This window comes from Punica granatum, chromosome 2 (genome assembly GCF_007655135.1).
Source record: "Punica granatum isolate Tunisia-2019 chromosome 2, ASM765513v2, whole genome shotgun sequence".
Taxonomy (NCBI): Eukaryota; Viridiplantae; Streptophyta; class Magnoliopsida; order Myrtales; family Lythraceae; genus Punica; species Punica granatum.
In genome coordinates this window covers 31023489-31047023 of record NC_045128.1, presented here as the reverse complement: position 1 = coordinate 31047023, position 23535 = coordinate 31023489, and the positions used below count along the sequence as shown (strand labels likewise).

General features: G+C 39.9%; 3 protein-coding genes across 17 annotated transcripts; 1 reads left to right on the top strand and 2 right to left on the bottom strand.

The window, feature by feature from the left end:
- Window positions 1–668: 668 nt before the first annotated feature.
- On the bottom strand, window positions 669–4895 carry LOC116196644 (protein IQ-DOMAIN 1). 5 transcript variants are annotated; one of them, XM_031526490.1, is made up of 7 exons: window positions 4718–4895; window positions 4467–4599; window positions 3673–3760; window positions 3230–3547; window positions 2474–2695; window positions 1899–2018; window positions 669–1805 (listed from the first exon to the last, which is right to left on the bottom strand). In XM_031526490.1, the coding sequence occupies exons 3-7, from the start codon at window positions 3745–3747 to the stop codon at window positions 1125–1127; spliced, it is 1416 nt and encodes a 471-aa protein (XP_031382350.1). In that variant the 5' UTR covers window positions 3748–3760; window positions 4467–4599; window positions 4718–4895; the 3' UTR covers window positions 669–1124. The 5 variants fall into 5 exon arrangements, with proteins under 5 accessions (XP_031382350.1, XP_031382349.1, XP_031382347.1 ...); XM_031526489.1 differs by having other exon boundaries at window positions 4467–4571; XM_031526487.1 differs by having other exon boundaries at window positions 4467–4568.
- Window positions 4896–5926: 1031 nt separating this feature from the next.
- On the bottom strand, window positions 5927–8605 carry LOC116196647 (elongation factor 1-alpha-like). The gene is made up of 3 exons (XM_031526493.1): window positions 8449–8605; window positions 7197–7676; window positions 5927–7100 (listed from the first exon to the last, which is right to left on the bottom strand). The coding sequence occupies exons 2-3, from the start codon at window positions 7656–7658 to the stop codon at window positions 6213–6215; spliced, it is 1350 nt and encodes a 449-aa protein (XP_031382353.1). The 5' UTR covers window positions 7659–7676; window positions 8449–8605; the 3' UTR covers window positions 5927–6212.
- A 266-nt stretch (window positions 8606–8871) lies between these two features.
- Window positions 8872–15764, top strand: LOC116196642 (nucleolar complex protein 2 homolog). Of its 11 annotated transcripts, none has more exons than XM_031526479.1 (16): window positions 8872–9084; window positions 9184–9293; window positions 9461–9541; window positions 9644–9779; window positions 10312–10372; window positions 10498–10606; window positions 10689–10737; window positions 10826–10920; window positions 11237–11305; window positions 11661–12188; window positions 12532–12834; window positions 13570–13893; window positions 14153–14359; window positions 14549–14638; window positions 15049–15146; window positions 15419–15764. In XM_031526479.1, the coding sequence occupies exons 4-16, from the start codon at window positions 9671–9673 to the stop codon at window positions 15543–15545; spliced, it is 2169 nt and encodes a 722-aa protein (XP_031382339.1). In that variant the 5' UTR covers window positions 8872–9084; window positions 9184–9293; window positions 9461–9541; window positions 9644–9670; the 3' UTR covers window positions 15546–15764. The 11 variants fall into 11 exon arrangements, with proteins under 11 accessions (XP_031382339.1, XP_031382341.1, XP_031382344.1 ...); XM_031526481.1 differs by having other exon boundaries at window positions 9458–9541; XM_031526484.1 differs by having other exon boundaries at window positions 8873–9084; window positions 9461–9528; window positions 9668–9779.
- The last annotated feature ends 7771 nt before the right edge of the window (window positions 15765–23535 follow it).

The window sequence follows — 23535 nt, the reverse complement described above, 5'->3', positions numbered from 1 at the left end:
TAATATTTTTATCTTATCCGTGTCAGTCATTATGTATTAAAGTTACATTGTGATCAATTGTTGGAAAATAATGAGTTTTATTAATACTCCTTAATATTTATCATATCATTATTATTGGAAACGAAAAAAATTAAAGGTCCTTTAGTTTTTGTAATCTTTTTGCTTTTTATATCTAACAATATCAACGTTCAACAAAATTAGGGGTGCTTTAAGGTGCAGTAGCGCTAAAACGATGCAATCAAGATGAAACTGGTTTTCAATGTATTAATAGCTAAGATAAGAAGTATCGTATAACAAAATAAAATAAATAATCTGTTAACATAAATATTGTGAAAATTTTGTCATGGATGGAACCGATTATTGTATATTTTTCTACAGAAAATTACACTTTTCAAACTTATAAAAAATCATAAAAAAATTTTGGAGTTATATATAAACAAACTAGAAAATGCATGATTTCAATATCATTTTAGGGCAAATTTCGACGACGCCCCTATAGTTTGTAAAATAATCAGTGACACCTGTTCCTTTAAAAATTAGCCAATCACCACTCCTCATTTTGCTAATTTTTACTTCTTTTTCTTAAATCGGATTAAATTTGATTGGGTGAAGAAATCAAGTAACAGTACAAACAGTAAATTATATACTACAGTACAAACAGTAAAATATATACTTATACAAACAAATTCATTATTTAATGAATTATGTTTTGGGGACAAACTAGGAAGGACACAATACAAATTCAAAGATACAATGGCACAAACACACAAAACATTCACTCCATAAACACACAGCTGCTAATTCTAACCAAAGAAAGACGGCAACAACAGCGCAAAATAAACCATGAACAAGTTGTTAAAGTGAACTATACTATCCTCACCCCGAAACCAATCGCAGCACACAATCAATATCAATCACTATCCACCAACTAATGGATCAGAGGTAAAACAAGTTAGCGTAATCGCAAACACGACCAACAGATGTAGACCCATTTTAGGTTTATTCATTCCTCTTCTTCTCCAACTCCTAGTAGGAATCTGTTGCTGAAGAAGATTGATAATGAAGCGAACAAACACAAATACTCATATCCTATCGATGACCAGTCCTTTTGCATGGAGGGCAAACTATCTTTGCTCCTCATTGACCGGTTTCTCTTCCATGTGAACTCTGACTTCTTTGATAGAACTGCTATCTATCCTAGGAGGCCCCGAATGCCTCCTCATTCCCACTGCAGCTGGGGATCCCGTGAACGACAGCCTCTTCTTTGCGGAGCCCGCTGATCCCTTCTCAGGCGGTGTGCCATTAATTCCTAAAGGACTGGGAAGTCGGGACTTAGCTTTTGCGGACTGTGTTGGGGCCATGTAACTTGGGACAGAAGCCAAGCTTGATAGGCTATCGTCATCTCGCACAGACGAGGGCCCACCACTGCCACCAGCAATGCTGTGCCTCCTAATATACCGCTCCGACTGGGCACTTAACATGCTCCTCGAGTCATAGTCCCAAATGCTCCCTTTCGAGCTAGAGGGCTTTCCTTTCCCGGTGATTGAAGAAAGGGACGGTGCCTTGGAAGGAGGAGTTGAAGGGGACTGGTGGTGGCTTGGAGGTCGGGCTGACTTCATGGCTGTGGACGGGGAAGGCCGATTGTCAAGGTTGAGCTCCCGAAAGGAGTAGGATCGGCCATTGTACTGGCGACTCTCCCATGGGCGAGCAGCCATCCACCTCTCCAACCAACTCCATCCCCAGTGAGGGTTGCTTGGGTCCATGAATGTCGGATTCAGTGACTTAGAAGGATTCCTCCAGGATTGCTGTTAGATGTTCACAGAGTGGATTTAACTTAAAGCAAGACTGAACTATGAAAAGCTGACAGGATGAAGCAGGAACAGTTAATGATGAGGTACCTGATGAGTGTAGGCATAGGCCAAAGCCCGTTCTCTCTTAATGGAGGCTTCTTGTTTGCTTATCAAGTTAGCTTCAATCCGTTCCTTTGATTGCGTGCTATCATCCCATTCTTCTCCCATCTGTTGCATAGGTTTGTTATTTTAGTCCAATGCATTACAGGAAAACATGGGTTCTCATACAGAAGTACATCTATACAACCAGAATACAATTTCTTTGAAAAGAAAGAGGCACAAAGTGAGCAAAATCTCAACGATGCATCAGACAGGAGAATCAGAGCAAATTCTGCAGCCAACTATACCGCAAAAGAGTACTAAGCCACAGAAGAGAACAGAACAGATAGCAACAGTATGCAGCAGTTCCTACCCCAAATATCTGAGGAACATGTACTGTCCATCTGTCAATGCATTTTGGAGATCAAGCAAATAAAACAACAATTAAGAGTAGAAGTAACTCAGAGTGACATGGAAGCTGCTCCCAACTACCAAATGAGAGCAAGCCAATAAAAGATAATGTAGAAGCAAAACCAATGTCAACTACACCAGACAAAGAACTCTTGGAAGTTAAGGGCACTAACTTTCAGCTTCTCGAGCTCTTTCTCGCTTTTCCTTAGGAGCTGCCTCTGGAGAGCCTGATTCTCTTCGGACATTCTGATCCTCCTCGCATGAATCTGCGACTGCACACGAGATATAGTCTGCATGCATCGTAATGCTGTAGCAGCTTGTCGCTTAACAGATGGTCCTTCCACCAATGTCTTTAACCTTACTAGCCCTCTCAGAGCCCTTAAAGCCCTCCTGGCCTAAAAATGGAACGACAAGAACCTCCTGATGGTGAAACTTTTTTCCAATTAACAAAAACTTCCTTAATTCTACTGCCACTTTTAGTGGCTCTTCCTAGCTAAGAGGATTGCTTTTTACTCTGATTTAAAAAAAAAGCTTATGAAAAATGATCTCGCAGTTGGAAAAAGTAGATCATGATCCACGAAATTAGCAGACAGAGCACAGTAATTTCCTCAGGAAAAAGAAGCCTAGTCTACAGACTTAGAAAGTAATTATTGCTATTGAATGCAACACATTCTTTTGCACTATCAGAGTACATAATTCATGAACATAAGCAACTTTAAGATATGTAAATCATGGTTCCCTGTCCCAAGAAATCCCATGAGCATTTAATCTATTCGCTAAAGGGCGAAACGGAAATCAGGGCATGCTGGGTGGAATGATGAAATTGCTATAGAAAACACGGTTAGTTTAAATGGCCATTCCACATCCATTCCTTCTTAAAAATGCGGCATGAGAGAACAGAGGTACAGTCCATAATAGAAAATGCTTACCAAGTACCCTCTGAATGCTGTTTGAATTTTTATTGCAGCTATTTCCTCCTTTGATTTCCCCATATAACGTGGAGCTGCTGTGAGGCGGACAACCTCCGCAGCAGCATGTGCAGCAACAGCAGCAGCAGCCTCGGCCGCTGCAGCAGTGGCAATGGCCACAGTGTACGCGTGCTTGCTCTGCTCATTCTTGGCTTCTGCCAATTTAGCACCTTGTACAGTGCCCTGTCCTTGAATAGCCACAGCAGTTTCTCCGGACGGAATGACCGGATCTGGGGCCTTGTTCTTTCGAAACCATTTCTTCTTGGATTTACGTGAACTCTGTTGCAGGACATATCACGCAGGTTGTCATGAAGCTAGTAACAAGGGAAGTGCAACAGTCGGTGGTATTATGCGAAACTGCATGATGTTTAAAGATAGTCAAAAGCCAATCTCAAAGAGCAAACCTGATCTTTCTTTTCCTTGGGTTCAGTGCCCAAAGCTTTCCTCACTGCAGAGAACCAGTTCCCTTTCCTCCCCATTTCCGCTCATCACCTTAGCAACAAGATCAACAGAAAAAGCATGAGTGCCGTAGCTGACCAAGTAACAAAAATCACAACTTTCCATTTTTTGACCTTCAACAAAGAAAAATGCAGGCATATTCTTCTCTCTCGCTACTCATTTTGACAGCTAAGCTACTCTTTGTTTGCGTCCCAGTCCCACAACATTATGCATATTGCCGATCGAATTTAAGAACTTTCATCTCATGACTTGAAAATTTCTGGCCATGGATATATCTTAGGAAAAGTAATCATATGTAATTAATCCTCGGCAAACACCTTTCATTCGAATTCCGAAAAGAAATCCTCAAAGAACCCAAACTTGCTAAACGTGTCCTTTCACATCCGGTCGCTCACAAATTTACCAAGAAGGGGACTCAGGATGGGCCCAAAGCACGGGAGAATCATCCCTATACAGTCCGAAAAAGCAAATGCCGTGCATTCAAAATTTCAAACAACAGTCAGGTCCAAAGTCCCTCCTATAATTGCTTCAGTTCACACAAACTTTTCCAACATAATAATTGAAGTCCAAGATGAATATTGAACGAGGTACAGAGCGTCAACAGCGACCTTCCGAGTTGGGAACCCCAAGAAGGTGTGAACAATACCGAATCAGATCTAAACCCGAGACATACATAAAGCCATTGAACGCTCCTTCCCAGTTGTGGAAAACAATTGAAGAACTCGGGCTAGTAATATACCAATTCACGGACCCCACAGGCTGAGAATTCCTCCACAATACTACGAACATCAGCAGAATGTGCCAAAAGCTGCAGGGGCAGCGTACGTTTCACTGCAGTTGACTACTTGCAAACGGACATTTTTTCTCAGTTACTGAAAGCCAAAACGGGGGAACGGCAGGGGAATTGAAAGCCCATTTAAAGCCAAAAATGCCCACAACAACAAAAACAAAAATGGAAATAATGAGACAGTGGGAAGGCCGAGAACTTACATGGGGGAGTGGGAAATGGATGGGTACATCTCTTCTCTGTGACTGAAGCGGAGTGCGGGATGGATGGAGCAGTGGGGTCGAGGGAGAGAGAGTGAGTTAATGAACACGCGTCGTCTGTGAGGAGATGTATGTATGGGGGGAGGGGAGACGGTGAGGAGGGAGGGGGGAGGGACGACAACAGATCTTGACAAAGAAAGCTTCAACGGCATGAATGGAATAGTAACAGCAACAGCTGTGACTCTGTGTTTGGTTGGTTGGAAAAGAAAGATGGAGAGAGAGAGCTCAGACTACTGGGCCCTACTAGTACTGGGCCTGGGCCTACTTTGTTCGGGGGGTCTTGGACCGGTCAAGCAGCTGGGCCCCCCATTTTCCTTTTTCTTTCTTTTTCTACGGCGTGCTGCATACATAGTATATGTATGTATAAATATATATATAATTTTTTGGCTAAAATGGAAGTAAAATTTTTTTTGGCAGAATTATGACTGATAATAAAATTGAGAAGCATAGCTACAATAAATAACCCTAGTAGATATAATGTAATTGGAAGCTGAGGTATTCCGTGAGAATGTCAAGTTGTCAACTACTAAGGTCAAATTTTACATACGATTATTAGAAAAGATTTGAGAAACTGAAAGTTACGACTCTGACATCCCTTATAATCGAAAAAAGAAAATGCACATTTAGTTATTCCTTACAATTTTACTGAAAGGAGATTATGTTTACGACTCTCCACTTGAACCATTTATTCGGATCAAGGAAAATGAGTGGCAGTTTGTCCAAAAACGAAACCGTCAGACTCACCGCGTCCTCCTCTTACCTTCCATTTCCTTCCCATTCAAGCAAAGGAATAATGCCAGCGGCAAAGCGAAAGCAGAATGAACAAAAAAAGAAAGGCCAGGACTAGGAGTTTACGGGAGATTCCAATTCTATAGGGTGCCTCTTAAAGGGGGAAACATCGCCATTGTATACAACTGTAAGCAATTAATTAAGAAGGAAAACAAAAATTCATCTGGCTCGACAACAATGATCCCAGCCTAACAGCAAGGCAAGAACCACCGACCTTGTACCAATACATGACCAGCCACGACAAGGCGCTAAAGATATGGCATCATCCGGAAAAACGGAAAAAAGAAGACCGTATGGGATGGAATTTTGTGGCTAATCTATACTGTTCCTCGGAGCAATAATCATCATTGATCAGTTCAGACGTAGCCAGCGAACCAAAATCATTATACTGAAATTAAAAAGGCAAAAGGAGCTCCAAATTCACGAGTATACAATAATTAAATCAAAACAAGTAAAATCTAAATGGAAAAATGGCACACTAATGCTAAGAAAATGACGCTCTCCCCACTTCTTAACACAGCAAAGCAAAAGCGCACCCGTCATTTCAAAACCAAAAACTCAAGGTCCTTGCCACAATAACTTTAAATAAACACACTTCCATAACGACAAAAACCCCCATCTCTCTGCTTCAAATAGTCCGAAGAGCACCTTACTTGCCACCCTTCTTGGCTGCCGACTTGGTGACCTTGGCACCAGATGGGTCCTTCTTCTCCACGCTCTTGATGACACCGACTGCCACCGTCTGCCTCATGTCCCTCACGGCGAAACGCCCCAGAGGTGGGTACGCTGAGAAGGTCTCCACCACCATGGGCTTGGTGGGAATCATCTTAATCATACCAGCATCACCGTTCTTCAAGAACTTGGGCTCCTTCTCGAGCTCCTTGCCGGACCGCCTGTCAATCTTGGTCAACAGCTCGGCGAACTTCACGGCAATGTGGGAGGTGTGGCAGTCGAGCACCGGGGCATACCCATTGCCAATCTGTCCCGGATGGTTCATGATGATGACCTGGGAGGTGAAGTTAGCAGCCTCCTTAGCAGGATCGTCCTTGGAGTTCGAGGCAACAAAACCACGCTTCAGATCCTTGACTGCAACGTTCTTCACATTGAAGCCCACATTGTCCCCAGGAAGAGCTTCCTGGAGAGCCTCGTGGTGCATCTCAACCGACTTAACTTCAGTGGTCAACCCAGAGGGACCAAAGGTCACCACCATACCAGGCTTGAGGACACCAGTCTCCACACGACCCACAGGGACAGTTCCAATACCGCCAATCTTGTACACGTCCTGAAGTGGGAGACGGAGGGGCTTGTCTGAAGGCCTCTTGGGCTCGTTGATCTGGTCCAAGGCCTCGAGAAGGGTGGGGCCCTTGTACCAGTCGAGGTTGGTGGACCTCTCAATCATGTTGTCACCCTCAAACCCAGAGATGGGCACGAAGGGAATCTTGTCGGGGTTGTAACCCACCTTCTTGAGGTATGAAGAGACTTCCTTCACAATTTCGTCATACCTGGCCTTCGAGTACTTAGGGGTGGTGGCGTCCATCTGTTACAAGAAACGAACAATTTTAAGTATGAATATGAAGATGTTGAGGGGGGGAAAAGACGATCTAAATGCAATTAGAATCAAACTTCCAATTACCTTGTTGCAGCAACAGATCATCTGCTTCACACCAAGAGTGAAGGCAAGGAGTGCGTGCTCACGGGTCTGACCGTCCTTGGAGATACCAGCCTCAAAACCACCAGTGGTGGAGTCAATGATAAGCACAGCACAGTCAGCCTGCGAGGTTCCAGTAATCATGTTCTTGATGAAGTCGCGGTGTCCAGGAGCATCGATGACGGTGCAGTAGTACTTGGTGGTCTCGAACTTCCACAGCGCAATATCAATGGTGATACCGCGCTCGCGCTCGGCCTTCAGCTTGTCAAGCACCCATGCGTACTTGAAGGACCTCTTGTTCATCTCAGCAGCTTCCTTCTCGAACCTCTCAATCACACGCTTGTCAATACCTCCAAGCTTGTAGATCAAGTGGCCCGTGGTGGTCGACTTACCAGAGTCGACGTGGCCGATGACCACAATGTTGATGTGAACCTTCTCCTTACCCATATTGAATTCTTAAGATAGCTGCACGATACCAAAATAGGGACATTAATCAACTACACAGCAAAAAGCTTGCACAATATAAATTCATGAAGATAGAACAGGAACACTAAAAAGTTCTTCCTCAAGCAATTTCCTTAATACTAGCATCTTTACAGACATATAATAGTAGATGTGAACATCCTACACGCACTGGGGGAACTTGTGAAAATTCAAGAACTGTCTAAAGGGTATGTACTATTAACGCAACAACATCGATATTAAACAAACTATGTTTCCCAGATTCATGCATCAATAATGTCAGAAAAAAAGGTAGATCCCAAAAGCTAAATCCAAGGACACCACAAAAAGTTCTCCTCTGCTCCCCAACGAACACTAATCATGACCAAACAATTTAAGAAAACCCAACAATAGTTACATGGCGATAAACCAAAAGAAGACCCCTGCAGATTGCACGTCTACTATGTCTCAACCAGAGAATCCACAAAACAACAATTACATGCAAAACCAAAGCGCAGAGGTGACGAATCAATCCAGCAATTAACAACAGGATCCGAAAAATTCAACATAAATGAATTCAAAACAAAACATAGTCTCCAGTTTCAGTACGACACAGCTCTATGTCGATCCATCTCATTACAGTAAACGATAAGCTCAGCATATCAAATCGAGAAAACCAATCAGCTCAAATCCGAATAGATCAATCAGATTCAACGCATTAAAAGCATACAGAGCAGTCGAGCAGAGGATAGCATCGAATTGACGAACAGAGATAAGGAAGAAGAAGAAGCTTTACCGAATCTACTCGGAGACGAGCTGAGCAGAGAGAAGGAGAGTGGGGAGAGCGATTTGAGAGACCAATCGCAGAGAGGGGCTTCTCATTGGACGAAGGGGAGCCATATATGCCCCAGCTCAGGCTAGGGTTTCAACCTCCGCCGTTGGATCACCGACGGGGACCTCTCAGCAGAGGGTCACGATTCTTCCACGTGTCAAGTCATTCGTTGCGTTCCCGCTCCGCAGCTCGAGCTAGGGTTTTGCAGGAGTTTATCCTGTCCGTCCAATTATGATCTGACGGCCATAGACGAAGAGAGAGGATTTGACTTTTTTGTCGGGCGACTCTGTCGGGGGCATTCTTCAGTTGTTGCGGCGGCAAACTGCCCTTAGCTACAGCCACTTGTTAAATTCCCACAAAACCCCCCGAAACAATTGAAATTTTCACTTTGAGCCCTTTGGTTATTTTGTGTTTAGCTCAAGGTCCCCATAGAGAGCAAAACTTTATTGGGAAAAGCCGAGGCGTTTTGAAGCAGGAGGAGGTTCTGTCTGCCGCCACACCGACCTTCCCTTCGGACAGATGCCCTCGTTCTCTCTCAGATTCGCTTCTCCGTAGGCAAGAACAACACAGTTCGGGGCTGCTGATTCACTCCCTTTCTCTGTGAGTGAGCTTTTCCCTTTCTGGGTTTTCGAGGTTTACGCATTATAGTTTTAAGGATGTGCTTCTCTGTCTCTGTCCGGTTCGTCTGATTTCTTGAAGGCGGTCTCTTGATTGTTCCCGCCGTTGACTGGGCCTCGCGTCACTTTCCTTCGGCGAAACCTGAATTAGAACAGAAGCTCTCCGTCTCTGCTGCGATCTTCGTCTCCCCGGTAATGTCTCACTCCGCCGCCTTCATTTGTTGCTCGTTTCCCTGAACAATAAAAAAAGTTCACTTTGAACCCTTTATTATTTCGTTTTTAGCTCAGAGGTCCCCCAGCGGGGCAATAACATAGAGAAGCAGGTTTATCTTTACACTGATTTCATTCGAGAGCAGCAGGTTCATCTTTACACTGAACGAGAGCCGACAACTCGGCAGAGGAGGGAGGAAGCGGCGAGTACCAATCCGTAAGAGCAGCAGGTTCATCTTTACACTGATTTCATTCGCATTTATGCAGTCGTAACGTTGTTCGATTCCGTGAATATGCTTTCAAAAGTTGATCTTTTGGGTTAATTTGTCGAGAATCGGTTCATTCACGGTTGACAGAAGATGGGGAAGCTGGGGAAGAAGGCGAGGAAGTTCGCCAAGAAGAACCTGCAGTCCGTGCTGAAAAGGAGGAGGAAGATTAAGTCCATGATCAAAAGGAAAGCCTCCAAGAGTAAGTCTACTTGGGCACTTGATAAAAATGGTTTTCTGATTGAGTGCTTGGACCGTAGCTGACTATACTTTTGTGCTTTCATATGGGTTATGGCTCTTTTGAGAGTTCTGTCATGTCATAGTAAATGAGTAATGGAGTAAATCTTACTTCAGCCTGTTGTTCTTGCGTGTAACTGGATAAACTGTCTTCAGTATAGCACAATTGTGGATATTGTTCTCTAGGCCCGTTTTTTGCATTGCCCCAGTCCCCCAGTCCTATGTGTTTTTGTATGGAAGAAAACAAGGTTGTTCTTTTTTCCAAAGATTAGCTCTTTTCCTATAAGGTCTTTCGGTTTTTCGTGTGATTATCATGCAAAAATGTATACAGTGATAGATGAGGCTTGTAATCGGACTTGTTGTCTCTTAAGCTCAGCCGGGCTATAGGAGAACGATAAGAATCTACAGCAGAACTTTGTTTTGAACTTTTCCTTCACCTGTTCGCTTTGTGTAGTTCAGTTGTCAATTCTAACGTGCTTTTCTACATTCGTTTGCAGGAGAGGGGCGGGGTCATCCTGAAGATGAAGAAAGGGACACTAGAGAACAGCCAAAAGAAAGGTAATGGGCAAACCTTTGTTGTCCCATGAATGTTCCAGTTGAGGTCCTTTGGTTTTACTTAAGGCTTTTCATTATTTATGTTATCAAGTGAACTAGTTTCACACTGGTTTCACATTTGTTCTCAGGAATTTCGAGGATCAAGACATTTTAGACATTCCGCTTGAGGATGTATTTGGCAGAGATGGTATCGATGAGGATGAAGATGATTCAGATAGCGATGGTTACCTCTCAGAGGTTTTGAAATATCCTCTATGAGTTTCCTTCACTCTCAGTAAGTTTCTACTGTTTTACAATTATTCATTTATCTTATCATCAGGAAAGCGACGGATGTGCAGAAGGTGATCAAAATGGGACTTGTCTTGAAGGTTTGTATAGTATTTCGTCTGTGTTCACCCTGTTAGTGGATATGTAAGTTCTCTTCTTCAATCGATAATTGAATCTATATTTTTGCAGATAACAAGAGCATGACAGCTTTGTCGGCACAGAGCAATGATATTTATTCTGAGCTCGCAAAGAAGAAGAGCAGGTTGGAGAAGTTAAAGAGGAAGGTAGGGCAGAAGTTCCTTTGTCCAGATATTTCCATTTGCATGTCTGGTTTTATGAATTTGTTTGATTTTATTTAGTTTATGGAGCCTGTCATTGTAATCCTAGTTTTGCCAAAAGTAGAATGTGGTAGCTAGCTACTTATCGAATCTCATAATTGGTTAGGTTTAGCAAGTTATTTCAGGAATTTATAAGATTGTTTCCCGTAGATTATTTGGGCTTCAGCAGATAGAAAGAACCTTTATCCATCTTCATTAGCATAACACATTCTCACTATTTCTTATTGATAATAATAAGAGCGCTGCTTGGCATGTATGTTAGGATCCTGAATTTTCTAAATTCCTGGACAACTACGAGAAGAGCCTTGATCAGTTCAGAGATGACGAAGTCGTGAGTTTTTTTTACTCTTCACATCAAGACAGTTTATATGTATATATGCATATATTGGATTGTCTAGTAATGTAAAAGGCCTTTCTTTGGCATCTTTTTTTTTCAGTACTTTCACCATCATAGTGCCATGATTAAAGGGTTGATATGTACGAAACCAAACGTGATGTTTATAATCTCATTTCATTTTTATATGGACATTCTAATAATGCGTGGAAGCTTATGAGTGAAAACTCAAAGAGTTCTTTTATCTTTGTATCCTTATGGCACATGTTAAAGGGACAGCCAGTTTTAATTCACAGCTCATACGTCTAACAACATTTGTTTCTCAAATACTCTTTTTCTTATTTGGCAACAGTACTCTGGTGATGATACGAGTAATGATGGTATGGAAGAAGTTGAAGAGGACACCTCTAAACCAAGAAAGATCAAATTGTTGACGATGCCAACAATTGATGCCTGGTGTCAACAAGTTATTGAGAAGCAAAGTGTGCCTGCTCTAACTAGCCTATTGAACGCTTATCAGGCTGCATCCCACTGCAGAACTGAGTCGTCTCATTTTTCACGAGTGGCCTCCATATACGAAATCCCAAATGGTGAATGTTTCGCTAGAATATTATTCTTTATGCTTCGTGAAGGCAATAAGATATTCCGCGGGCTACTAGGAATACCATGTTCCAGTTGCAAGAAGGAGACCATCTTGGATCTGAGAAGCACCCAAAAGTGGAAAAATCTAAAGCCCTTGATCAAGTCTTTCCTGCGGAGCACTTTGTTTATCCTTGGTGAAATCACGGACTCAGGCATATTGGATTTTGCCCTCAAACAACTCAGAGATGCTATAATCTTTTTTGCTGCCTTCCCTTCTCTGCTGCATCGACTGATGAAGGTACTCTCGCCTATCTACGAAGCTTTCTTTGAATCGATGGTATCTCCATCTAATGGCTCACTTTGGTTGTAACTTTTCGGACCTGCTTAGAACTTCTGTATTTCACAATTTAGTATGGACTAGCAGCTGATGTAAAATATTGTGGAATCGATTGCTTTCTTGACTGTTAAAGCATAAGATCAATTACATAGAATTGAGATATACAAATCTGAAAGTGAACCTAATATTATATGTTATGTCCGGATGTACGTCAAACTTTAGTTCATTATATACTAAGAAACATAAGCTACATGCGAACCTCACATTACACAAACTTGTTTCTTTACATTATATTTTTTATTAGGTATCAATTCACTTGTGGGCCACAGGCAAAGGGTCTCTATCCTCCCAGTCGTTTCTCATTATTCGTGTTGTTGCCTCTACTTTCGGCTCGGATTGGTTCGACACCTGCCTAATTAAAATGTACAAGACCTTCATTGCCCATAGCAAGTTCATAGAACCAGGATTGCGTAAACACATGGAGTACCTTAGAAACTCCATTGTCGAGCTATGCTCTCTAGATGTCCACAAGTCATCAGGCAAGGCGCTGGTCTCCATCAAGCATCTTGCTAAGATACTGCAACTTGCTCTGAGAACAAAGAAGAAGGTACGTGATAACCATGCTCTGTTATGAAGCATTCTTCTTTATTCTTTCATTTTAGTCAAGCAATTAATTGATATCTTCGTCTGATATTGTTATTGATGAACTAGATATTTTTTTTTTTGGGCCGAGAGTTGATGAACTAAATGTTACTATACGATGAAAACTTTGGTATTCATCTGTTGTGAACTATGAGGGTCTGGTTGATGGCCCGAATTAGATTGGATAGATCCAATGGTTTTTCATTTTTTTATTAGAATGAATTCTATAACTGAAGTAAGGTCAACATAACCTCAAATTCTTAATTTGAAAATATAAGGAAGCATCCAATCAGTGCCAAATTAAACCAAGGGCCTTATTCCAATCCTCTGCCATATGAACGCTAAAGAAATGAGCCTGATGAGGTGAGTCAATGAGCAAGCTTCAATATGGATTAGATTTGGATGGGAAAATATAATTGGGTCTTTTACCCAAATTTGGTTCATCAGTCATCATAACATGAAGCAGGCTCAGAAAGTTAACGTTGCAAGTTTTTTATACAATTGTTATGTGCCAGCAAGAACGATGACAGAGCAAAGGTTCATGGGTAGTTAACAACACTAATAATTTTCCTATTCCCACATTTCAATTTTCATAAACCGAGGAAAATATGTTTAAAACATTTCACTAGCTGTTTCGCATATATTGTATTCTGGAAGAACTCTGTCCTCATCCCTTCAATGAATTTTCCTTTCTGAGCAGGAAGCATTGAAAAAAGTATTCAGTTGGCAGTATACGAACTGTGTTCACCTCTGGGTCACATTTACTTCGGAAAATAGCTCCGATTATGATCTTCAGGCACTGCTGTTCATTATCGTTCAGATTATAAATGGGATGGCCGGTCTGTTTCTTGGACCAAGATATCTGCCTCTGAGAATCAAGTGTATTCAGTGGCTAAATACTTTATCCCATTCTAGTGGGATTTTTATTCCTGTTGCATCATTTGCACTGGATATCTTGGAATACAGGGTTGGGAAGGTGGGCGGAAAGCGTGCAAAGGACTTCAAATTTTTGTCCTCTGTGAAGGTTGGTGCGATTTAATCTTATATGGGGATACTACCTTGTTATATCACTGGAGAAAGCAGTCATGAGAGAAACTTGCTTTCACAAGTATCTATACTAAGTACAGAAATTATTGTGGAAAAATGTCGCTGAAAGCAAAAATCTCACTAGATTTCCTCCAAAGCCCTTAGTTTCTGGAAAAAGAAGTTCTTCAAATTTCTGTTTTTCTATATGAAGAACCAAACATCATATCATTGTATCTAAATATTGTTTTCTGCTGCAGTTGCCAAAGTATTGGCTAAAATCTCAAGACTTCCAAGAACAGTGTGTCTTCTCTTCCATTGAGTTGCTCTGCGTGCACTTTGATCAATGGTGCCACCACATATCCTTTCCCGAGCTTGCAACTGCCCCACTTATCCGTTTGAGGAAGTTTTGCGGGACGACCACTGCAGAGACTTTTAATCGCTCAGTGAAGCGTTTCATTGATCAGGTACAGTTTATGGATTATTTTGCTCCAGTTCTGAGTTTCGCTGTAGCCATGAGAAATGTTTCAATTTCGAAATTTGTATTGGCAAACCTATTATTAGCCCTGTCAATCTTGGATAGTTGGGAAGTTTGTTGAATTCTTTGGTTATCATAGTATTCGACATTGCTAATATTTATCTTTCTCAACTCATAGGTGGAGCAGAATATCGATTTTGTGCGGAAGAAGAGAGACGAGGTGGCCTTCTCGCCCAAAGATGATCAAGCTGTCGAAACATTTCTCCAGGTTTGATCGCAGTTTCATCCAATCTGCACCCTATCATTTGGCTGACCCGGCAAGGCTGGTGTAGACTATGGCCTAACATGCATGTACCGTGGGCCCTGCCACGGATCATATATATTTCAGTTTATCTATTCGCATTTACAAATTTTCAAATAAATACTGAGATTTGGCAATTTCTTTTATCATGTCATAATTTAGTTATTATCTCGTCTGTCTATTTATCTCAATTTTCAAGGTTCAAGGTAGAATTTGGTCACCTAAAGAACATTTTGAATGTTGTTGCACTCTTAGAAATTGTTTGCCCTGAAAGCCTCAGCATGATTTCCAAGCCCATGCATTGTGCGTCATCCTGCCCATGATTAGATTTTCAGTTTGTTAATGCTAACTGAGGCCCCATTGGTGTGATTTTGCAGCTCGAGAGGTCGAATGCGAACATTTCATATAGGCAGTATTACCGCAATGTCATACAAAAGGCTGTCTCGCATGGTTTGCTCATGAATGAGAGGTCAAGGTCCAAACCATTTATCTTTCTTATGTGTAAACTAGCCCTATATTTCTGCATGTGGCATTATGTTTTGCTCCCCCCTTTTTGGAAATGCTTCTTCGCAAAGCTCATGATACGCTCATCGTATCTCCGACCCGATAAACCGGTGTCCCTAAACAATGCAAAGAATATTGGATCTTCATGAGACGTGGCATTGTATATCTTCTTCTTGGTCCGTACATTTCGCATCTTGCAGTGATTTTGGCAGCATGACATGATTAGTGAATCTCTTTTTGCAGTTCGATGGAAAAGAAAAAACTGCCGAAAGAAAGGCGGCAGCTTCAGAATCGCACCGACGTTGCGATCATGGATGGCGAACTAGAAAATGGGGATGGCGGAAAGGTAGGGAAGAAAAGGAAGACATGAAAGAGTAAGCCCTTTGCTGCAATTGCTTCAAAATTCAACAAAGAACTGGCAGAAAGAATTATAAGAGCACAGCAGTTTTGTTAGCGAAAGTGTAAAATCTCTTTTTTCCTTTTCCTTTTTGGGAAAATTTTGGCAACTATTTTGATTGAGATCAGAAACAGGAGATATAAATTGGGAAGCATTATTTTTGCTTTATGAAGAATCAGCTTCTTTCGAGTATATTGTTTCATTTCGTTCGGGAGATACCTTTCTCAACCGTTTTCTCGAGTCGACCCACTTCTCATGGGACATTCGCTTTCAATCCGTTTTGAGATATCGACCCAGCCAGGGATCATTGGCATCAAATCATTCTGTATGTTTGCAGCTTTACTTTTTTTGTAAGGAGCAAAATCTGCTTCTAGATTAGGTATTTTTTGGACTGCTAGAATAGAAGTTAGTGATAACTACTAGTCAATGAGAAAATCCGAGATAGTCGATGCATCTTCATAGACTATGCAAGCGCAAAAACGAGCGTAGAAATGTGGGTCATCAATTCGCATCAGATCGAAAGAACTCGTGCACTCGAAGTTGATTTTTTCTTTCTTTCTTTCACGTTGCTGGCCAGAGGGTAATACATGTAACAACATTAAAGAGCATTGAACCGATGAAACCAAGTTTAGGAACTCTTGTACGAGTCCCTTTTTTTTTTTTTGTTAATAAGAAAATGGATGTTATTCGACTCTATGTTGTGTTCAGTTTGCTCTCTCATTTACGATGGTGATCTGTGTACCAGATCATGCACAACCGTTGCCAAGCCATCGTCATCAAGTTGCAGTACATGACCCATCTGCAAAATCAATCGATCAAGATCCTCTCGAGGACCGAGCTGAGGAGCTACTGACCCTCTTGGTGTTCAATAAAAGCCAGTACTTATCCAGCCGTGACGAATATGGTCCCTCAACTACAGATCGTACCGGAGCCTCATATCTTCGGCAGGCAACCGAACGAGGCCTTAACCATAGAGTTTGCGCTCTGGCTCGTGCACCTGATGGCCCTAAGAAGAGCCCAGAGGCCCTTACCCTTAACCTGATCTCCCTTCACGATCTCTCCCCTGACGCTCCCATTCATTTTCGATCCACATGAGATCGGGTTTGAGCTCCTCATCCTCTTGCTCTGCCTCTTCTTGATGTCCCTCATCTCCATGTGTCCCGGGAACCTCGCCAACCCGAACGCAAGGAGATACCATTTCGAAGACGGCTTCACTCCCGAAACTTTCCTTGCAGATTTAGCGTACTTCTCCAACGGGGCACTAGCACCATTAACAGCTCGAGCTTTTCCAGGAGTCCATGATTGGTCTTTCTTGTAAGGGATGAGCTTCCCACAGAATATGATGTTGTCAGGTTGCAGAGCTTCACGGGGCGATGAGAACTCGAAGTAGTCGTCTTCATCGGAAGAAAAAGAAGAGGAGGAAGAGCTCTGGGACTCTCTTGAGGAGTTGTCATGGCTTTCCCAATACTCAGCAGCTTCATCTCCATATGTGGGAAGGTCACAGAGTGACAGTGTTTCCTCTTCTTCTCCATCGTATGGATCTTGAAACTCTGCAACTTCTGTTGCGCGATGGAAGTCAGTGAACATCGTGAGGATCAATGGGCAATCTTCAGAATTCACTTGTGGGGAATGAAGGATTTGTTAAACAGAGCAAGCAAGAATAAGCAAGAAGAAGAATGGCTTAATGAAACAGAGCCACGGGGGTGCCTACTTATACATATGGAGAAAATATGGTTAGGATTCTAAGAGAGAGGATCTCGATTCAACGGACAAGTTATAAAATATAACTTGTCTGACCCGAGTTCAAGAGAAAGTTGTGATTAATAAATTTCGAAAATTTGGCAATGGATGCTTCGACTGGGTTGGCTGGTGGGGGATGGCTTTCTAGATGAAGAAAAACAAATTAACAAAAGCGACTTAAAAAAAAAAATCCACCGAATAAAAAAGGAATATAAAAAAAGAGAGGGAAAGTGGACATAAAAGTGAGGTGGGTATTCTTTATGGGTTTTGTTAGCATGAATCCGTGTTTGGATGACACGTTTATTACTTTCAATTTAAGCGTTTAGTACTTCAGTTTAAGTATTTAGTATTTTTAGTAATCTCGATTAATATAGGTGTTCTTTGCTTCTACTTTCAGTTTAAGTGTTTAGTAGTACGATTGAAATGTTTAAGGCTTGTTTGGTTTTAAAGTGTGATTTTAAAAAATCACACTTTAACTTAATTCTACTCACAACAAAACAAAATAACTCATACAAAGTCAAAGGGTGACCCAAATACAAAACCATTTATATCACTCATTTTCAAAATCAAAATATAATTTTAAAATCTTACTTTGAAACCAAACGCAGCATTAATGTATTGTATAATCCATCATAAACAATAAAAGTACTAAACAATTTAATTAAAATATAAACATTTGAACTATAATACTAAGCGTGTTACGGTAATAATGAGTCATATTAGAATTTTGCATTCTTTTAACGTAGATTTTTGGATGCTCTTCTAGAAGGGGAAGATAGGACAATGCAAAATGCATTGTTGGGCTATATGAAAGTAATAATCATACCTTTTTTTTATTTTTATATTGGGTAAACAAGTCATACTTAGACGACAGGGTTTCTAGATGGACTTTTTTATTATAAATTGATGATGACTGAGACCAAGAGTCGTGTGTGTGATTATCTTATTTCCTTCATGGCTCCACATGACAATGTACTGTTTATTGAGCATGTGGTGCAGTCTTATGCTCTTGCCATTAGCTCCTCGTGGATCAAAAGGTTCAGATCATGTGCGTTGTTATTTCATCCGTATTCGGATGGCTCTGAATCTGATGAAATGGCAACCACGTAAATGGCGCATAAAGTTTGGGAAATATTTTCCATGTGAGAGATTAGAAGGATGCCATCATCATCGGAACTATAAGGAATGACGTGTTCTTTATACGATTAAACGGGTTAATGAGAAGAAAAAGTAATAAATAGGTATGGAAAGTGGAGATTCACCATATTTTTAATAGAGGGTAATACATGCGCAGACTGTTGGTTCGCGGAGCATTTTCGTTCCCTTTGGATCTCCATATATTTGGTGTTATTCTTAATGACTTACACCACTATTAGGAGATATTATAGGAATTTTTGCCCCACTTTTTTTTTCCTGAGTTATTTAATTTTATGGCTTCTTCTTCTAATTGACGTAAAAAAAAAAAGGGACAAGATTCAACATAAACAATCTAATTAAACCGGTTTAGCAAGGGTTTATATTTAATTTTTTTCCCTAGTTATAAGAAAGACTTATGAATCTAGATAAGAAAATAAAGGAACACAAATGATATACTATCATAAGAATCAAACCTGAAAATTTTAAATTATTATCTTACAAATATGTATGTCATTAAACTACAACTCTTTCTTCGTTATATTGGATTTTAAGCCCATAAAGTGAAAACTATGACTGTTACACTGAAAATAATGATGATAAAGGATGCACAAAGGGGGATTGGACCCAACTCCATGTTGCACGAAGTGGAAGTAATGGGATGGCTAACGTAGGGACGGTGTCCACTATAATTCTTTCATTCATTGATTGGGAAAGTTTTTAGACCACAGAGAATGATACATTTGAAACACATGTTGATAATTAGAGATCTATACTAATTCCTCCTAACAAGTGCTTTCGATATTTTTTAGGGTCTCAAATTTCCATCAATAAATAAGGTACAGAGGATGCTATCTAGCTCGATGAATACTCAAGATATGAATAAGCAGCATCATCTATGTCGATGGGCTTAAATTAATTTTAAAAGAAAGGGTACTCACTAAAGCAGTAGATCATTGCATCGGAGCATAATTCCATCCGTTTTAAATTCCTTTATTGAATGGCGAATGAACCATCAAGCCATAATAGAGTTAACTTAGGGTGTTTAATTTCAACTTAATTAAATAAGTGTATAAAAATTAATTACAAGTTAATTATAAGAAAAATGAAAGATAAGGATATAAGCTACTTAATCTTAATGAAATAAATAGAAATTTTTGACTTGATGAAATATGTTATTCTTCATTTATTGGTGCTCTTTATCTCACACAAAACTTTTTCATCTTTATTCATTACTCCCTTCTTCATATACATTTCTTCACTCAACTAATTAAGTGTTTAATTTTTAAGCACTTAATTTATCAAACACCACCTTAGTCTTCAAAATAAGAAGTGGGGATTCCATATATGCTCGACTTGCGCTAAATAAGAATGAGTCTCACGTTTTCAGGAGATTCCATATATACTCCATATATACTCCCAGTGTTATTCAACGACTTATCAGATGACCAGACCGGATATTGCCATGGCAACCTCACTTACTGCTTGTCAAGTTTAACATAAAACTGTTTACGTCTAGCTGGTAATATAGGATTTAGATCTTACCTACTAGAGGTCGAAAGCCTTCACATGATTTAAATGTTTGCTGGTGAATTACGAGAGGTCAAGGGAAGCATTACTTCAAAATTCAGTGTCGCATATATGCAGTAAGCCATTTTTCACGGAGGTTTCATAACAAGCTTATTTTTTTAGTTACAATAGAGACTCATGGGACAAGTATAATGAAATGAAAATTCTGATAGTTAATAAAGAAGTACACGTAATTTCATCATCAGAATCGAACTTGCAAACTCCTAATTGATGCGCTTTATTAAGTACTTATCTTGGTCGTGGGGTTAACGATATTTATAACTGAGTATTTCAGCTGAAGGCAATTTTTTCATATTTGCGGCGATGCCCCTCAACTTTTACACTATTTGCAAATAAGTCTATTTGCATTTTCACAGTAGCAGAAGAGAGAGAGAGAGGGGAGGGGCATTGACGGCGCCGTCACTGGCCATCACCTCCATAGAGGCGGTCGCCGGTGAGCTCAAAGGTCACCGGTGTCCTTTGTGCTCGCTGTCGACCTCCTCACCCTCCTTCTTCAATCTAAAAACCCTTGATCCTTTTTTTTTTTTTGCAATTTTCAATTTTTAAAATTTTTTGAATTTAAAAATTAATATAAAATGCGGGCAAAAGGGAAAAGATGTTAACGTATTGCTCATTTATGGAATATAATTTCAGCCATTATAATTTTTACCCAATCAAATACTCTTCATTAATCAATTAAACATTTATTCTATTTAGATATTAATTTTTTGGTACTTAATTTTCAACGCTTAAAATTAAGTCCAAATAAACATAACGTTACTGCTTGAAGCTTACCATAAACTGTTAACCAAAGGTGTAAATTGTTTGCTTAATGGTTCTTAGAAAAGAAAACATATAATTGACTTAAGTTTTCAATTTGATCCAGTTTGGAGGGAGTCCTGACCTGAGCATATTGGGCCTCAGTGGGCTCACTCTATGGGCCTCAAGAATCAGCACATTGGGCCTCAGTTTGAGCGGTTGGGTCCGGACAAAAGAAATGAACGGATCACTGCCCATCACGAACTCGGCTAAGACTCGAAAAGCTTAGGTCGAGAGGTCGACCGAGCTTGAATATCCGAGCTCAAGCTCGACTCAGAACATAAACGAGCAGCTCGATCACAAGCTCTCGAGGCACGAATTTTCATTTTTTGTCCGACTAAGCTTCAGCTCGAGTAGGCTTGAGCAAGAGCTCGATGAAAGCCCGAAATCATGAATGAGTTCGATAGTTAAATTACGTGGGTCATAATATTACAGGTAGTAATTATACGAATGAGTTGTATAATTACAGGTATGTAAAACAGAGTTGTGAGTAACTCAATTCGAGGAGTTTTTCTGGCTTGATCGAGCTCAGCTCACTCCACATGGGTGATGGTCTCATCTACTTGAGACCGTGTTGTGCCTTGAACAACAATCAAACACATCTAGACCGGGTTGCCCGCGCGAATCGGTTGGATATATAGTGACCATATATATTACACGACCCATATCTACATTGACTCTATTAATCGTCGGAGGATATTCAATCTTCGTATGGTAATTATTTGCATCTCCGGTAATATAAATGTCTTTATTTATTGGAGCCTATTTCTCCTAATGTGCAAGCCGCTATTAGAGACAGAAAATTCTATTATACATACTTTTTCTTTTTCCGGTAGAACTATAAATACATATATATTTACTTTAAAAGTAATTTAATCATAACTAGAGTGAATTTTGCAAAAAGTAAGTAAATCACTTGAAAAATAATAATATACTTGAAAAAAATATAAATAATTTACTTGCGTTGCATATACCATACATGTTATTTTCACTTGATGTATAAAAGACTGTCTACTTTATATATTAACTCATGGCGTTGCAGGGGAAACTTGATACAAATATAAAGTTGAATCGTATTTAAAAAATTTAAAGCAATATAAAAAAGGTTAAAAGTGCAAAAAGAATATATTATTTTATCTATAATTAGAATGATTAGATTTCGTTTTAAAAGTAAAATGTATATTTGAAATATATGGTGCTTAAATTAATAATATTACAAATACATATAGATAATAAAAGAGATTAAATTATAAAAAAAAATTATATCTTAAGATGTTATTTATAATTATTGGGTAATTTTTTTATTTTTAAAAAGATAATGTTAATAATTAACTAATACAAACTAATAATATGAACTGATCGGAAACGATTCGTTTAAATTGATTAAACTGAAAAAAAGGTGATAAAATCTATTTAATAGAATTATAAGGACATTTACGTTGCTGTGCAGTTAAGGATTTGTTAGTCAAATTTAAATAGCGCATCCACATCTAGTGCTTTAGTTTTATATATACGATTAATGACCCAAAAAAGCATTAACTTTGGCCTATTTTTCAATTTTGACACGAATTTTATTTTCTGGCCAAAAAACGAACTTTGATTTTCTTGTCAAGTTAGGCATATGTGTCATTTTCCATCAATTTTGCTGACGTAGCAGAAAATCTCGACTACGTGACAAACGATGTCACACCATGTTAGCAAAAATAATAAAAAATTAAAGAAAAATAAAAAGAGAGAAATGCTTTGATCAGAGAAAGGGTGAGGGCCCCGACTAGTAATAGTAAGTCGTCGGTGATGTCGGAGGGCGACAGCTACCTCAATCAGGGGGTGGTTATCAGGATCGAAGCCTTACCTGCCAAAAGTGGGAGAATCCCTAATCTTGGCCACCGCCCACCGAAATAGGGAGACCTCCCAATTTGAAGATACTCTTGCTTCTGCCCTTCCACCACTCCCCTAATTAGATTTGTCAGTGCCCTCTAGGGTCACTCGCGTCTCCAATCGGGGGACGGTGGCTCAACCTTTCTCCGATCAATGTCTTTCTCACTTTTTTCCTTTATTTTTTTTTTAAAGAAATTTGTTGCAGTGGCTTCATACCATTTAACACGTAGACATTGTTTTTCGCCAAGTCAGTAAAATGGATGGAAAATGGCACAAATATCTAACATGACAAGAAAATCAAAATTCGTGCCTTTTTTTCTCAAAAAATAAAGTTTGTATCAAAATTTAAAAAGGAATCAAAGTTTATATTTTTGGGCGATAACCCTTATATATATATATATATATGATAATTGATAATTGGTGATGACATCAAATTTGATTTCTAGTGGTAATTAAGAGTTAACATGAAACTTCAAACTTCTAAGCCTACTTAATTGATAAATTTCGAAGTTTATTTTCTAGAAAATCAAACCGACTTTGTCATGAAGTTTAATTAAATATAAAGATCTTCTTTGGGCTGCAAGTTATGAACATTTTAGAAAAGCTCGAATTATTATATTAAATTTAAAATGGAAAAGATATTTTATTTATGCATTCCGCAGGCGGCGTCTCTTGCCTGCTTCCATGAGATTCTGGGACCCTCCCTGGGTGAACCGACAAACCGGTACTTGCTCCGAAACAAGCCTCATCCTCGAAGACGGCGCGTGTCTTCCACCGCCCGACAGTTTCATAGGACAGTGAGTCAATCGCCCCGAGGGCGAGT

What these genes read in the sequence shown, in the direction of transcription:
- LOC116196644 (XM_031526490.1), bottom strand. Translation starts at nt 3,747, where the DNA reads ATGGGGAGGAAAGGGAACTGGTTCTCTGCAGTGAGGAAAGCTTTGGGC. An exon ending in CCAAGGAAAAGAAAGATCAG is followed by an intron (nt 3,548 to 3,672) that starts GTTTGCTCTTTG and finishes GTCCTGCAACAG; the next exon opens with AGTTCACGTAAATCCAAGAA. An exon ending in CCTATGCCTACACTCATCAG is followed by an intron (nt 1,806 to 1,898) that starts GTACCTCATCAT and finishes AACATCTAACAG; the next exon opens with CAATCCTGGAGGAATCCTTC.
- LOC116196647 (XM_031526493.1), bottom strand. Translation starts at nt 7,658, where the DNA reads ATGGGTAAGGAGAAGGTTCACATCAACATTGTGGTCATCGGCCACGTC. An exon ending in TGATCTGTTGCTGCAACAAG is followed by an intron (nt 7,101 to 7,196) that starts GTAATTGGAAGT and finishes TTCTTGTAACAG; the next exon opens with ATGGACGCCACCACCCCTAA.
- LOC116196642 (XM_031526479.1), top strand. Translation starts at nt 9,671, where the DNA reads ATGGGGAAGCTGGGGAAGAAGGCGAGGAAGTTCGCCAAGAAGAACCTG. An exon ending in AGTTCAGAGATGACGAAGTC is followed by an intron (nt 11,306 to 11,660) that starts GTGAGTTTTTTT and finishes ATTTGGCAACAG; the next exon opens with TACTCTGGTGATGATACGAG. An exon ending in CTCATGAATGAGAGGTCAAG is followed by an intron (nt 15,147 to 15,418) that starts GTCCAAACCATT and finishes CTCTTTTTGCAG; the next exon opens with TTCGATGGAAAAGAAAAAAC.